This window comes from Falco rusticolus, chromosome 4 (genome assembly GCF_015220075.1).
Source record: "Falco rusticolus isolate bFalRus1 chromosome 4, bFalRus1.pri, whole genome shotgun sequence".
NCBI classification, from domain to species: domain Eukaryota; kingdom Metazoa; phylum Chordata; class Aves; order Falconiformes; family Falconidae; genus Falco; species Falco rusticolus.
In genome coordinates this window covers 986,175-1,000,520 of record NC_051190.1, presented here as the reverse complement: position 1 = coordinate 1,000,520, position 14,346 = coordinate 986,175, and the positions used below count along the sequence as shown (strand labels likewise).

Here is a 14,346-nt window from a genome sequence, read left to right as displayed (position 1 = left end):
GAATGCAGATTCTTACAGTTTGAATGAGAAGGATCTTGATCTGCAGGTAAATGCCAAAGATGAGGCTTCTGAGCTGCTTTAAGTAGTTCTATCATCTGAAGCTGAGTGATTCAGGGAGTAGTTTAGGCTTACGGTAACCTTCCCTACATTTTACATCTAATCTAAATAAGGAATGGCTGAGAGATTGAACATGCATGCTGTTTGATGCAAAGTAGAGGTTTTGGTCCAGTTGAAGCTAAAGCAGTTTGTACAAAACTAGCAACAGAGCCGTGGGTTAATGGGTCTTATTGCATGTCCTTCTCAAGAGTGCACTGTGGCGACACGTGTTGATGGCCAGTATTGGAGGAGCTTGAGGCATTGGTGCCTGTGTTGCACCAGCATTTTGCAGATCAGACTTTGCAGGCCTGCAAATAACATAGCATGTGTCACGTCCTCTAGTTGTGGAGGCAAAGTGTTTATAATATGTGATGTCTGGATATGGGGAGAAGTGAAAACCATAGGTATGTTCTTTGTATCTTCATATGTATATAGCATATCTTCAGTTACTCCATTTTACATTTTTTTTTAATGTCTGCAACGGACTATTTTTGCTGTCTTTATAGGAGGAAGAAGAGCAAGAGGAAGAAGATGATGATGAAGATGATGATGATACAGATGACCTCGATGAACTAGATACAGACCAGCTGCTGGAGGCTGAGCTGGAGGAGGATGAGAACAATGAGAATGCTGGTGAGGATGGAGAAAATGATTTTTCTCCCTCCGATGATGAGGAGCTTGCCAACCTCCTGGAAGAGGGAGATGAGGGTGAAGATGAAGATTCTGATGCTGATGAGGAAGTTGAGCTGATTCTTGGAGATAGTAAGTGTGTGCCCAGCTTGGTGACCACAGGTGACCTTGTGCTTGTTGCATATTTGTCAGGACACTAAGTCATCATGCATGTTCACCTGTGGAGTCTCAGAATAATCTGTTGGTAAAAACAGCTCTGGAAAGGAAGGTATCTCCTTTCTTCAGGTGCTCCCAGGTATGTGTGTGAGGACTTGGCAGGCCAAGAAGCTCCACATGAAGAAGCTTTGTCTGATTGCTTGCTGGTCCTGCCTTTCAATGGGACACTGGTTGAACTGTTACCTCACCCATCTTCTCTGCCTTATTTGTAGTTTTAAGGATGGAGAAGCATTTTTGGTCCTTGGTGCTATTCTTTTTCTTTTCTAATTGCTTAAAGTGCAAAAACAATATAGCATTTCCAACTTCACTCCTTTTTTTAGACTGTTCTGAAGCTAACTTAACTTTTGGGATAAAATTTAAATTGTTTTCTGGCATTCCATAGAGTGATTTGAAAGATTAATGTTGTGTGTGTGTGTGCGCGCATGCGTGCGTTTGTGTGTATATAAGAAAGAAAGGTCTGAACTTTTTACGTAGCAATTTGGAAAAAGGTTTCACAAGAAAGAGAAAGTACGTAAGGATAGTGTCAGGCTTGGGATTTGCTGCACCGGATTCTGTTTCCTTTTTTTGCAGCACGATTATTGTGCTTATTGTATGTGCAGCCAAGCCAACTTAGTTCTTTTTAATTTCCAAGCTGTAAAGTAGGTGTAACGTAGTTACTTTAAGTGAAAAGGTTGGTAAGGATGTGTAATTACAGTGTGCAAGGTGTTTGAATTCCTGCAGTGATAGGAGATTAATGTGAGAGCTGAGGTGGGAATCAATCTTCTCTGCCAATGCACTGGAGGATTAAGCATGCCAAGCCTCTGTTTTGGCGCTAATGTGGCTGGCAGGCTCATTTGTGTGTTTTCTATTAGAACGTAGCTCAGTCATTTTTAAGGATGTGGCCGCATCAGGATGCCAGAGTTATTGTGTGGAGTCAGTCTTCTGTTCTTTTGAAGGTAGTAGGTGTGCAATGCAGGGGCATATAGGACATTGACATTGCTCAAATTCATTAATAGCATATGGCAGTTCAATGTTTTTGGGATGGCAGGTAACTTTAGGTCTGTCCCAGTAGCTGGCAGAACCTTCTTGAACACTACTCCACTTCTGTTTCCTCAGCGCAGGGCCAGAAGCTAGTAAGAGAGAACCCAGAGTACTGTAACTTGAATTGTCAAAGGGCCAGAATTTGGGCCATTTCAGTAACTTTTCCTTTAACAAAACCAGGTGCTACTTGACACTTAGTTATTTCAAGTGTGCTCTGCAGAGCACTATGCATTATGGAGTGGCCACATCTGTATGCCATTTACAGATAGAACCACTTGATCAGAACTTGGATCTGGTATGGCTGTGGAGCTGCAGCTAGCCCATCCTGTGGCTGTTAGGTGGCTCAGCAGCATCTTTGGGAACTTCAGGCAGGCAGTGCAGCTCTGCTAGGCCAATGCATGTGCGGTCATTGCACAGGGTTTGATGAGCGGGGCTCTGTGGCTTCTTCTCTGTGACTGCAACTTCATCTGGCTTGCTTTTGTTTCTCACCCAGCAAGAACAATTAAAATTTCCCTCTCCTTTGCTCATACTCTGCTCCAGAATTAAAAGTTGTAAGGGCACTGGCACTGTTGCAAAGTACAGGTCTGAGGCATAGTGTTGTATTTAGAATGCTTCCTATTGCAGACCCTCACCGTAGTTTGGATGAACCCCCATAATGTGAAGTAGGTGTGCTTCAAAACAGAGTAACTCCGAGAACAGCTGAGACAGGGTTGCCAGTGGCTTTGGTTCCTGGTGCTTTGGAAGAGGTTTTGGTTCCTTTTCAGGAATAATCCATGGAGAACCTTTTAAGTGGAAATCTGTGTTCATCCTCCTTTGTCACCACCTTGGGGAGGATAGATCTGTTTGTCTTGCCCAAAGCAGCTTATGCATTTCAAGAGCTTGTTCCCATGCCAGTGGGCTGTCCTTTTTGAAATGCACATGTGACATAAGGTGGAAGAAATATATGGAAATCTGACCAGAAGCATGGTAGGCTCTTGTTTCCTCTTCTGTAATCGAAAATGGCAGCTTCCAGGCAGGTCCATAAGCTTCTGCCAAGCAGTTAACTTCAGTCAGGTTTGCTTGTAGGCATGGAGCTCAAAGCTGGAAGGTTGTGTGGTGGACTAGAGAATAAAGAGTTAAAGAGAACCCTTTTCAAAGCTTTCCTCTAATGTTCTAAAAAACCCCAACCACTAAAAACCTGCCACAAAACAAAACCCAACAACTTTCTCAGCTCCTCTTCTTCTCCAGAGTTTCTGGATTGTTACCTCACTTGTGCTTTTTTCCCTCTAGTGCTTAAGCATAGCTGCTGCAGCACTGGTTGATGTTTTCCAACTCCCCTTACATGGCTGTAGCTGTTCTGGGAGCACTGATGGCCCTTCAGCTCAGGCTCGGTACGATGGATGGTGAAACTAGAGTGTTCCTTGCTGATCGCAGTGGATGGGCAGCTGGCTGACCTTCAAGGAGGAGGGTTGGGGTAAAGGGTTTGTGCCCTCTGCTTGCTTGCCTGTGATTTTTTTGTTTTTCCCTAAGGAAAGCATCTGAGAAGGGGTGAACCTTCCAGAAGGCCTTGCTTACTTTGACAGGATTTTAGAGATCCATTGTAACTGAAATGGCTAAAGATGAAGTCTTGGTGTCTTTTGTTTTTGTTTTTTGTTTTTAAACTTTTTTAACACCTAGTTAACTGCAGCATCCAATGAATTCACAAAAGAAAAAGAGCCAACGTCACCTGTAAGGTAAGGCAGGAGACCTCTTGCTGCCAGAGCTGCTACCACTTCCCTCTTGCACAACTGAGGGAGGAAGAGATCTTATGTTTTAAGATAAAAAGCAGGGTGTGTGTGTGTGCACGCGCATGCGTGTGACTGCTTCTGGCAAATTGTTTCGTGTCTTCATTCTATACCCAAATGAAGAAAACCAGGAAAAGTACAATTTTCAGGTCACCTTTAATGAGTGCCACATAGTTAAATTCATTACAGAAACCTTCAGGTTGCTAGAGGAAGGTTCTAGCTGTGAGTGTATGGATTGCTTTCCCCTCAGTGGGGAGGTCTCCTGGAGTGCCAGGCCAGTAAGGACCCAGTACTGAGAAAGTGGCTCTCACTCATTGCATAATGAATTAGCCCCGTGCACATTATACAGAGGCCGTATTTCACCACATCAGGTTGGTGTAACCATCAAGCTTGCTTTCGGGTAACAGCTGTGAGGAGTGGCTGCCAGATCTGTCCAGCCCCCGGTGTGACGAGCTCTTGCACTTAGATGTGCACAGAAGTTGTGCAGGCAGCTCAGGTGCAGCTAACTTACTGCTGGTGTCTTCCCCATCTTGTCGTGAGAAAAAAACCTGCCAGCTAATAGAAGCTGCCCTTGCTAGGGCTGCTCTCCTCTTGACATTCTGTTTCAACCAGGGTAAGAAAGCTCTGGTGCAGGTTTGCTAACTGCTTTTGATTGATTTGAGATGCACTAATGGTGCAGGCTGCCTCTGCTGCTGCTGGGAAGCCCTGGTCTCAGGCAGCTGGTAGCCATCTTCTGTAACTGTGAGTGCATTGCCTGCTTGGCAGCTCTGACAGCTGGGTTCTTCCACAAACCAAACATAACCTTGTGTCTCCTTTGCAGCTGACAGCTCAGATAACTCAGACCTGGAGGATGACATAATCCTGTCTCTGAATGAGTGAGTAGTGACTGCCAGGCGGGGTGTTGGCAGGAGGAGATGCTCCCTTCCCAGCAGAAGACCGGAGACCAAATTGGAAACCGATTTTGAGCACCCCAACCCTTTTTCTCCTGGGAAAGCCTGAGGAACTCCAGCCCATCCGCTGTGTTGGTTTGAGTCAGTTTGAGGCTCGGGGTTAAGTCTGAGGCTCTACAGTAAGGAGACCTGGGGTTAGGCCTCTTTTCTCTCTGCCTTTTTTTTTCTATTTTATTTTAGGCTGAGATGACTCTCCTCTTCAAGGAAACTTCTGAAAATATTTCACAATATATTTTCTTTGTATAAAGTTCTTTCCTAAAGAACAGAAATAGTTTTATATAAAACAGAAAAAAAAAAAAAAAAAGGGGCAGGTGTTCTAGTAAAGAGGGGATGAACTTTGTATTCCTGTAGTACCTTGTTACCATGGGGTAGGTTTGGGGGAGAAAAATGGTTTAAAATTAAAAGAAGAGGCATTTTTATGCAACTACTAAATGAAATAAGAGGAACATGGTTTCTAATATTGTTGAGGAGTGAGAATATTTTTATTTTAAATATGATTTTATTTTTAAAAAGAAAGCAACAGGTGTTAACACCTGCTAGTGCGCCAGTATGTTTCAGACGCTTCTGTCCTCCAGGGAGGAGCCCGGGGGGTGTTGGTAACTGAGCGTACGGGCTGTTTAAAGTGGAGATTCTCACTGTGATACCAGCTGTAGTGGGAGGCTGAAATCTTGGTTTGGCCTAGTCAAAGAGCCTGGTATTCTTGAAGACAGTGGGGATCTGGGATTGAAGTTTGAGCCCTCTTTCTCCCCTCTGCCCTTTTGTGGTTCACATTTTTAAATTTTTGTTCCCCCCTCCCTCTTGCCCTCTGTGTGGAAACTGCAAATTGAAGGCCTTTTTCTTTAATGTAAAGTGTATTTATTAAAAAATGAAATACAAATCCTGTCTCTGTTTATGGCTGTGAGTTGTAGCCATGCATTCCTCTGGCACCCATGCAAAAGCGGTGCTCTGTGCCCCCGAGGAGCTGGGCCTGCGAGCAGCTGGGTGCAGCTAGTGGCCTGGCTGCGATAAGAAGGTTAAAGTAAACGAGGAGTGAGATTTCTGAGCGTGCAGCCCCTAGGGACCCCTGAGCTGCCCGATGGACGTTGCACAGCGCCTGTGGGTTCAGCTCTGACTTGCTGGTTTGCCTGCCAGCCTTGCCTTCTCGGCAGGGTGGTGGGCAGCGTGGCACCGCGTCCTCCCCGTGCTGTGTGGGAGCTGGAAGGCGCTGCTAATGCCAGGCAGTGGTTTTGTTTAAAGATGCCCCAGAACATCCACTCTGCGGTTCGGCTGCAGGTGGCGTGGCGGCTGCTGAGAGCCCTGGCCACCCTGCTGGTGCGTGCCCGGTGCTGGGAGCAGCACTGGGCCTCTCGCCCGTGCGGTTTGCAGCGTGTAGGCTGCCTTGCAGCTACGCTGGCAGGAGGCAGACAGGTGCTCCTGTTTGTACGTGACGGGAGGCCCTGCCCTGAGAAGGGGATGAAAAAACTGCAGCCGAGTGTTTGATTTCAGTGTATGGCGCACAACCGCACGGCGTAGTTCTGTGAGTCAGGAGTGGAAGGTAAGTACTCGTTGCTCGTTTGGGCAAGGCCAGTGACTGCGCTAGTTATTCCCAGGTGGTCAGGTAACATCCACTCACCTTTTTACCCTTCTCTGTTTTGGCCACTTTCAGAATAGGTTGTGAGGCAGAACAGGGAGCTGGAAGCTTCTCACTCAACACTACAGCAAGTTTTCCACCAAGAACTGTGCTCATTTCAACTAAACCTTGAGGTTTCACTGCTCGACGAAGATTTTCTTTTTAACTAAGAGAAGGGATAGCTTTTCTTCCCTCCAGCATCACACCTACTTAATGCACTTGCCAGGGCTGCCTGTTAATAATTAAAAAGAAATGTTCTGCTGCAACTTATAATGGATAATTGTACCCTACAGAGTCGATAAAGACGAACAAGTTGTGATTACTGCAGCTTTTAAGACCAGCAATTGGAGCAGCATTCTGATTAAGTGAGGGGATGGAGAATTGGATATGCCACCCAACATCTGTGGAAGTCAGCCTGTGCCTTACCAAAAAACATCTTATGCAACTTTACCTTGAGCAGCATGTTTTGTTCAAGAGGAGGGGGGGAAAAAAAGAAAAACAGTGTGTACTTAACTACTAACAGGGAGGTGCCGTTGCCTATCTTGTTCTGGCATTACACCACAGCTGTAATCGGCTGCATCTGCTGCTCGTTTAGGCCTGGCTATCTTGGAGAAATTCAGCAGCTACTTTTGTGACAGAACCAAACACCTAGGATGGAGCTCCTACATATAAATTTGACTTGAAACCAGGCCACTGTAAGTATATGTGCCATCCCTCCCCTCCCACACCTGTCCTCGCTATTGAACAGAGACAGAGGGAGGGTGCTGGGGCCCGATCCTGCTGCGGAGGCGCAGGGCCTGGCTGCCACAGCCCGCAGGTCACCCACCCACACCTGCGGGAGCAGCCCCCGCTGCCTGTCTGGGCAGACCCCAGCCCCTCTGCTCGCTGACCATAGAAGCTGCTGCGGCCGTGGGGGGAGGCTGCCTGCGCCTGCCTTGGTTCTCCTGGGCATCGCTTCAGGGTGGTGGGGAGTAGGTTGGCTGTAACAGGCTGGGTGGGTGCAGCAAGGGGGTTCAGAATTGAGGAGTAGCAAGGGTTGATTTGTTTATTTTTGTCAGGCCATAATTGTGCAACTACTTCAGATGGGGCAGAAGTCTCCCATTTGATCTGGAAAATCACTTCTTCCCCTGGCATCATGCTTTAATCTAAAAGCATGGTGTTTCGAGACAGTCCTATAACCTTCCTGAATGCACACAGCATGTTGATGTTATTCCATGCAGTATTTCTGCTCCTATGGAGGCATTACAGACCCTGGCTTAGGGGATGGAAGGGGCACTGGAGTCCCCTGCCAGCTGGTCAGGATTGCCAGCTGCCAGAGTGGGAAGGGTGCTGTGCTTCCTCCTGTGACGTGAGCAGAGGCATAGCCCAGCACCAGCCTGCGCCCTTGGACCAGCATGGTCCTCTGCTGTGCAGGCCATGAGTAACTGGCCCGTTCGGTACGCGCACGCCATAGCACCAGGCTGTGTAACCACCGTGCCAGCACCTGGGAGGTTATGCCCATACCCCTGCAGCGCAGTGGTTCGAACATCTCGTACAGGCCACGGCTTGGAGAGCAGGGTAGGAACCTCAGGGCTGGTCAGTAGTTTAGCCTGCATGTTAGCAAAGGGTAATAATAATTAAGGTATGATTGGCTCGTCAGCACTGGTCATTGCACATGCTGGGCACCCAGGACTGCCTAGGGCTAGCCCTCTTGTCCGGGTTTCTATTGTAGTAAAGACAGCCAGCAACTAATGTTAAAAAGAGGCTTTGTAAGACAGAATATTTACTGAATGGATGTGTTTGGTTTTTTTTAAAAGGAACAACTCAGTCTAAACACTAATGCTCTCAGACCACCAAATCCTCCATCTCATACCCTGATCCCACTTAAAGTTTCAGACCACCCTCAAGGAGTCAGAGACCATTACCCTGTTGCAATTACTTTACTGCCACCGCTGTACCAGGCTGACAGACCCCCAAACAACCCCCCAGCACTGCTGCACCCACCATCTTCCAACATCACTGGGTGGCTTAGGCCTCCTAACTAGGGCCGTGGTGTTCCTCCCACACCCCATCGTGTGTCTTCTCCCTAGAACCACATCCCATCCCAATTTAAGGACCAAGTCTTGCAAGCTGTGAGATACAGGTGCAGTGCTGTTTTGCTGTAACTATCTACCCTTTTTTAGGGCCGTTTCTCTTGGAACCAGCCTGGCTGTACATGTGAGGGGATGGGATGGCAGACAGGACGGCAGGACTTGGCACAGTCTGTTCAAGCAGTGACTGTGGCTCACTTGCATGCTGGGGACCTGGGAAGGCTCAGGGTCATCAGGTTAGAGGGCTGATGCTGCTTCTCTCCCAGGTGTTTTTTTTCCTTAAATGCTCCAGCTTTTCATTTATACTGGTTGGTTTGCAGGAGGGAGATTTGTTGGTCCTCCATTCATGCACACATGCTCACAACTGTCAGCTGCCTCCCTGGGAACAGAAATCCCATCGTTAAAAGTCTTACTCAACCCAAAGCATGACAGAGTTTGTCTTCTAAAAAAAATCCCAACCTTATTATTTAATTGTCTCAAAAGGAAAGTGGGAGAGGGGAGGTTTCTGGTGGTTCCCTGGCTTTGGCATCAAGCAGTTGCAGCTTTTATCATACATTTATTTTTTTTCCTTCCATTTCCTCACATTCACACACCGTAACGCAGGCATGCACAGGCACAAGACACACACACGCACACACATATGCACAAGGCCACTCCACGCTACAGCTCCCTGCCAGCAAAAAGCCAGCCAGGCATTTGCTACTGCACCACCACACGCTCTGCCTTAGGCTGAACGGACAGCTCCGACACGTAGCATACTCTGACAAAAAGCTGTAACCACTCTGACTCTGGCCATAAGGGGTATTTAATAGCACTTGGTTTCAGATAACACTTAACGGTTACAATTGTTGACATTTGGCACTGTCTACATTACAACAGCATTGGGGACTTGGTCACAAGGTTAAAAGTCAGCGTCCCTGTAACCGTGTAACACCGGGGCAGTCCCGCTACCCTGCACCGTGCAGCCCTGCTTTTGCGAAGGGTACCTCTGTGCTGCCCAGTGAACCCAGTTGGCTGCTGGGAGCAGCAGAGTTGCTCCTCTGCTCCCACAGTGTAAATCGGCTTTCCCAGAGCGCTGCCCCTTCCAGCAGACAAGCAGCTCACCTCGCTGAACCTCCTGCACACCACGGACAGAACCCTCTGTGGCCTTATAGCTGCATCCCAGCCCTTACAGACAGAATTATGTTTTCTGGGGTACAGAAGATGCATCATCAAGTGAAATACTAACCCCCTCATCATCACGCTAACTCATTAGATTTACTTTTAATATAATCACAGTATTAAATGTTAAAAAAAACCCCAAACAACAAAACAAAAACCCAACAAAACAACCCTTACTTGTTGATATCAATACATTATTAAATTAAGCAACCGCTCATACATCATCAGCTGATGATGCCCCTACTGTGAAATTGCAGGGTTAAAAAATAAAAAAGAATAAAAGCATCATTAGACTGAGTTATGCTCCCTGCTATACAGGTGTTAACACCAACCATACCTGAGAGCACAGTTTTAAAAGGGCCTTTGGCAGCCATGAGCAAGTGCATCTGCTCAGTCACAGAGACTGATGCAAGAAAGACTCTGGTTCTCCCAGGATTTTTTCACTTGCTTACCACCAAAACAACAACAAAACCCCCCACACCTGCAAATTTAAAGAAATTCTGTAATGTAGTGTTTTAAATCCCACACAATTTTCTGTAAGCCTCCTAAAATCTACAGGCATCATTTTAAAAAACAAAAATATCCCCAAACTGAACAGTGTGAATTTTAACTTGAACTAGTTACCGCATCCTTACACTACTGAGCAACAGAGGTGCAGATGTCCTGGCTTCTTTCCTGAACAACTGTCTCATACCACAGACGGAAAAGATGACAGAACCATCCCATCTTAAATTTCAAATTCTGATCTCCAGAGTTTCCTACAGTCATAGACAGGTTACTTGCGGTAACATAACACATTTTCAGACAGCCAGACATGTTTATCGCTTTTTTTGTAAGCCTGCAAACAGGTTTCAACTTCAGCAAAAAAAATTTTGCTGTTTTTCTTTCAGTAAAGGATTTCAGACAGTGCAACACAATTGACTATGCAAACGGGCACCTACAGTTCACCAAAACCCTGTGCCCTTTATTTGCTTGTCTACATCTAATACAGGCCCAAAAGGGTTCCCCTTTGAATTATATTTTTTTCCTCCTGCTTGGTTTTTTTTTTTTTTTTTTCTCCTTTTATACACACTGGTAATGTCAAACCTCATTTTTGTATAACCGAAGAACTTCTATATCTGACTGAGACATGTATCAGGTGCTCTCAAACCTCACAACAAAGAGTTGAATACAGAGCTGACTCCTTAGTAGCAAACTTTTTGCCAAATAATAACTGTAAATTTTTGTTGTGCATAAAGACCACTTCTATTCTTGGTCAGGATCTGCTTCCTTGGCAGCTGGCTTCCTGGGAAGCTTCTATCTTCAAATAGAGCATCAACAGGAATGCATCCAGACTCAAATTTATGAAATAAAAAGCAAACAGGACAAAAAAAAAAAGAACCAACCTTTCAGTCTCTCATACAGCACAAAGAAGAACCACCCCCTTCCCTCTCCCACCTTACAGGACACATAGAAAGAGACGGAGGAGGTGTGGGAGGCTGGGGTCTGAGAAACTGAAATGCGTTGGGGCCGCCCCCTTCCAGCTCTAGCGCAGGGAACCAGCCCTTCCTGGGCCATAAAAACTAGGATACTGCACAAGTTTAGAAATCCATCAGTGAACAAGGCTTTACTGACAACTTTTCATACAGTTAAAAAATAAAAATACAGAACAACAGCGGACAGTGTCACATATTAAAAACGAATAAAATGGGCTCTATTTAAATGGTATTAAAATTAATTAGAAACTAAAAAACTTACCACTTTGGTCGAGGTGTTTTGAGCCTCCACCAAAATGATCGGCCTTAAAAACAACTGCGTTGTGTGACACACAAAGAAAACATGGAATTTGAAAAGACAGTGTGGGCTAGGCAGTGTCTTTGACTATAACTATCACCATATGTTCTTCTTCTAACTTTCCCAATGTCCTTAGTGCTGACTGGAGGTACTGCTGAGAGAATTCACAAGGAGGGAACGCGTAAAGCATGCCTGTGCTGTCTCTGCCCTTCGCCCCTCCCACGGGCAGGCTGATAACCCCAGCAGCCTGCTTCTGTTTCAAGTAGGAGACCAGATTCCTGAGAAGCCGTCGCTGCAAGCCAGGCTCTACAACAGGGAAGGTCCCCTCAGCCCCTGCCCCTGCCAGGGTGGATTGGGTCGCCAGGAGCACAGCGTAGCCGTTGGGGCTGCCTTGTTTGATACGGCGAGTTACTTCATCCAGCTTGGGCTGGTCGAGCCGAAGTCTCTGAGCGATTTTGAGCTGCGTTAACTTCCCGCCGGATGAATGGTCTTTAAGGAGTCCGTTGATAACACCGAGGTCTCCCTCCAGGATGTGCATAGAGGTGGGGAAGCAGCTGTTTTTTAGCACAAGAAGCCCATTCCAAGCAAGCTGCAGCGTCTGAGCATATTCCGATAAATTCTTTAGCTTTTTGGTCTCAGATTTTGGCTCCTCGTGAGTTTTTGATTCCGATTCACCAGTTCGATGATTGCGTTCGCTGTCCCTTTTTTTAGGCTGGGGAGCATCAGATGGCTCACGATGGGGTTTCTCCTCAGTCGCATGACGATTGTTCTGAAGAGAGTTACTCTGCTCTTTCTCCGTTCCAGATTCTGTAGTGTGATTTTCCTTGCGAGCCCTGACTGGGCTGCTGTCTAAAGCTGGCCCACTGGCCTTTGTCCTGCTTCTGTCCTCGTAAGGTGAGTGAGTAGTCCTCCCGCGGTCACTGGAAAGACTCCGGCGTTTCCGCCTCTCTTCCCACGGTTTGGGCATGCTGCGATCGCTGTCGCTGCCCCAGCGCTCTCCGCTCCGGCTACGCACCGATCGGCTGTAGCTTTCCAAGTTGTTTCTGCGTTCAGCATTTTTGGCAGGGCTGGCCCAGTCTGCCTCTGCAAAGCTCCTGTCTCTGTCCGAGTACAGGAGATGCGGAGGAGTCCTATCTCGCACCCTCAAGTCTTGCTCTAGGCTTCGGTGTCTGCTGTACCCGTCAGCTAGCAGTTCGTAGTGCACGGGGAGTGGTGCAGGCTGGTACTGCTGCGGGTATCTCGTCTCTTCTGCTTTGGCAAAATCCACTCGGAGTCTCCTCTCCGGTCCACCCAAAGGAAAGCCCCTCATCTGCGCACAGGCGGCCTGGGCAGCATCCAAGCTTTCGTACTGGATGTAAGCGAAGCTGTCTCCCTTCACGTAGTCAATAGTCCTGATGCTGCCGAAGCGGTCGAACTCCCTTGCCAGGGCAGCCAAGGAAGTACTTGGACCAAGACCACCCACCCACAGCCTGGTGGTAGGGTTGGCTTTCCCGTAGCCAATTTTGATAGGGTTCCTGCCAACAACGCGGCCCGACATGGCAACCTTGGCCCGATGCGCCATGTCCAAGTTTTGGAACTTGAGGAAAGCGTAAGCCCCACCTTGGCCACGGGCAGGGCGCTTGATCACCACTTCTTCGATGATGCCGTACTTCTCAAAGGCACGCCTCAGCTCCACCTCTGAGACGTTGTGGTCCAGGTTGCCGATGAAGAGGTTGCGGGTCGCCCTCTGGTCGTCCTCCGGCATCAGGTCTTCCTCTGCCACAATGGGGTAGCTGTAAGGGCGGCCACGTTCGTCGTACAGCCCGTAGTAATCCAGGGCCCTCTCCCGCTCCCGGGAGAGCCCGATGGCAGCCGCTTCCAAAGCGAAGGCGGCAGCGGCGGCATGAGCGTGCCTGGGCCTCGGCTCCCGCAGCAGGGGGCTGGTGACAGGAGAGAGCGATCGCTGCTTGTACTGGTAGGTGCTGTGGATGGGTGGCAGGTAGCCCAGGGGCTCCGGCGAGGGCGCGGGGGGCGGCGTGCGGCTCCTGCGACCCCCCCGCAGGTACACCGGCTCCACCTTGAGGGGTCGGTCGTAGAGCAGCAGCTGCCGGGCCCGGGCGTGCCGGCGGGCGTCGCGGGCATCCCCGGGGTGTCGGAAGTTGACGTAGGCGACGCGGCCGAGCTCGGGCGTGTGGGAGAGTTTGACACTGATGTCCCCGGCGCCCCCCCCCGCGAAGCGCTGGAAGAGGCGGAACAGCCCGTCCTCCAGCAGCTGGTCGGGCAGGGCCGCGCTCAGCCCGCTCACCAGCAGCGTCTTGTACTCACAGGAGCCGGGCGGCTCCCCGGCCAGCGCCGAGCCCCCCAGCGGCGCCAGCAGCAGCGAGGGCGCGGCGCCCGGCGGCGGCCCGGCCAGCAGCAGCGAGGGGGCCACCACGGCGCCCGGCAGGGCCTTGGCCTTGGGCACGCCGAGCGCCCGCGACGAGGAGGAGGAGGACGAGGGGGCGGCCTGGCTGCCGCCGCGGGCGCCCGAGGCCGAGCCGCTCCCCGCCGGGCGGTGGTTCGAGTCGCCGCCGCCGCCGCCGCCGCCGCCGGCGCGCTCATCGCCGCGGTGGCTGCGGGAGCTGGAGCCACCTCCGCCGCTGCCGCCGCCGGTGGTGCCGCCGCCGCCGCCGCCGCCGGGCGTGGACTTGTCCCGGCTGCTGCGGGAGGCGCCCGAGCTCCGGTGCGGGCCGCGCCGGCTGCTACTCTCGCGGTCGCGCTCGCGGGGCCGCTTGGCGGCGGCGGCGCGGCCGCCCCCGGCCCCCGGCGGGCTGGAGTCCCGTTCGCTGCCCCGCTTCATGGCGCCGGGGCCCGCGGCTCAGGAGACGCCTCCGGCGGCCGCCGCCATCTTGGACAAAAGGGAACGAAGGCGGCTCCGGCCGCCGAGCCGCGCGGGCCTTACGTCATCGCCCCGCGTCCGTCCGCATGGCGGCGTCAGGGCACGGCGACGTGACGCCGCAGCACCGCCCGCCCGCGCGCGCCGCCCGCCCGCGCGCGCCGCCGGGCAGCCAATCGCCCGCCCGGGGCGGTGGCGCGCGCCC

At 50.1% G+C, this 14,346-nt stretch overlaps 2 protein-coding genes across 13 annotated transcripts in view; one reads left to right on the top strand and one right to left on the bottom strand.

Annotated features, from left to right (window-relative positions):
* The window catches only part of DCAF1 (DDB1 and CUL4 associated factor 1), a 53,961-nt gene extending 48,396 nt beyond the window's left edge, over positions 1–5,565 (top strand). For 4 of the 11 annotated variants that reach the window (XR_005103561.1, XR_005103560.1, XR_005103563.1 and 1 more), the window contains one exon: positions 603–653. Coding sequence is in view for 4 of the 11 variants with exons in the window: in XM_037382710.1 (XP_037238607.1) it covers positions 603–926 (324 nt within the window). In the remaining 7 variants the exon portion in view is untranslated. Of the gene's footprint in view, positions 1–602 lie in introns of all 11 variants that reach the window. The other 7 variants (XM_037382713.1, XR_005103559.1, XM_037382711.1 and 4 more) reach the window with 7 other exon arrangements.
* Positions 5,566–7,600: 2,035 nt separating this feature from the next.
* On the bottom strand, positions 7,601–14,217 carry RBM15B (RNA binding motif protein 15B). Of its 2 annotated transcripts, XR_005103566.1 has the most exons (2): positions 11,252–14,217; positions 7,601–8,732 (listed from the first exon to the last, which is right to left on the bottom strand). XR_005103566.1 is itself a non-coding variant. In XM_037382715.1 (1 exon), exon 1 carries the CDS (start codon positions 14,103–14,105, stop codon positions 11,358–11,360), a length of 2,748 nt encoding a protein of 915 aa, XP_037238612.1. In that variant the 5' UTR covers positions 14,106–14,217; the 3' UTR covers positions 9,141–11,357. The 2 variants fall into 2 exon arrangements, 1 of the variants encoding a protein (XP_037238612.1); XM_037382715.1 differs by lacking the exon at positions 7,601–8,732 and having other exon boundaries at positions 9,141–14,217.
* Positions 14,218–14,346: the final 129 nt, after the last annotated feature.

Coding starts and splice junctions, on each gene's coding strand:
- RBM15B (XM_037382715.1), bottom strand. CDS start 14,105: ATGAAGCGGGGCAGCGAACGGGACTCCAGCCCGCCGGGGGCCGGGGGC.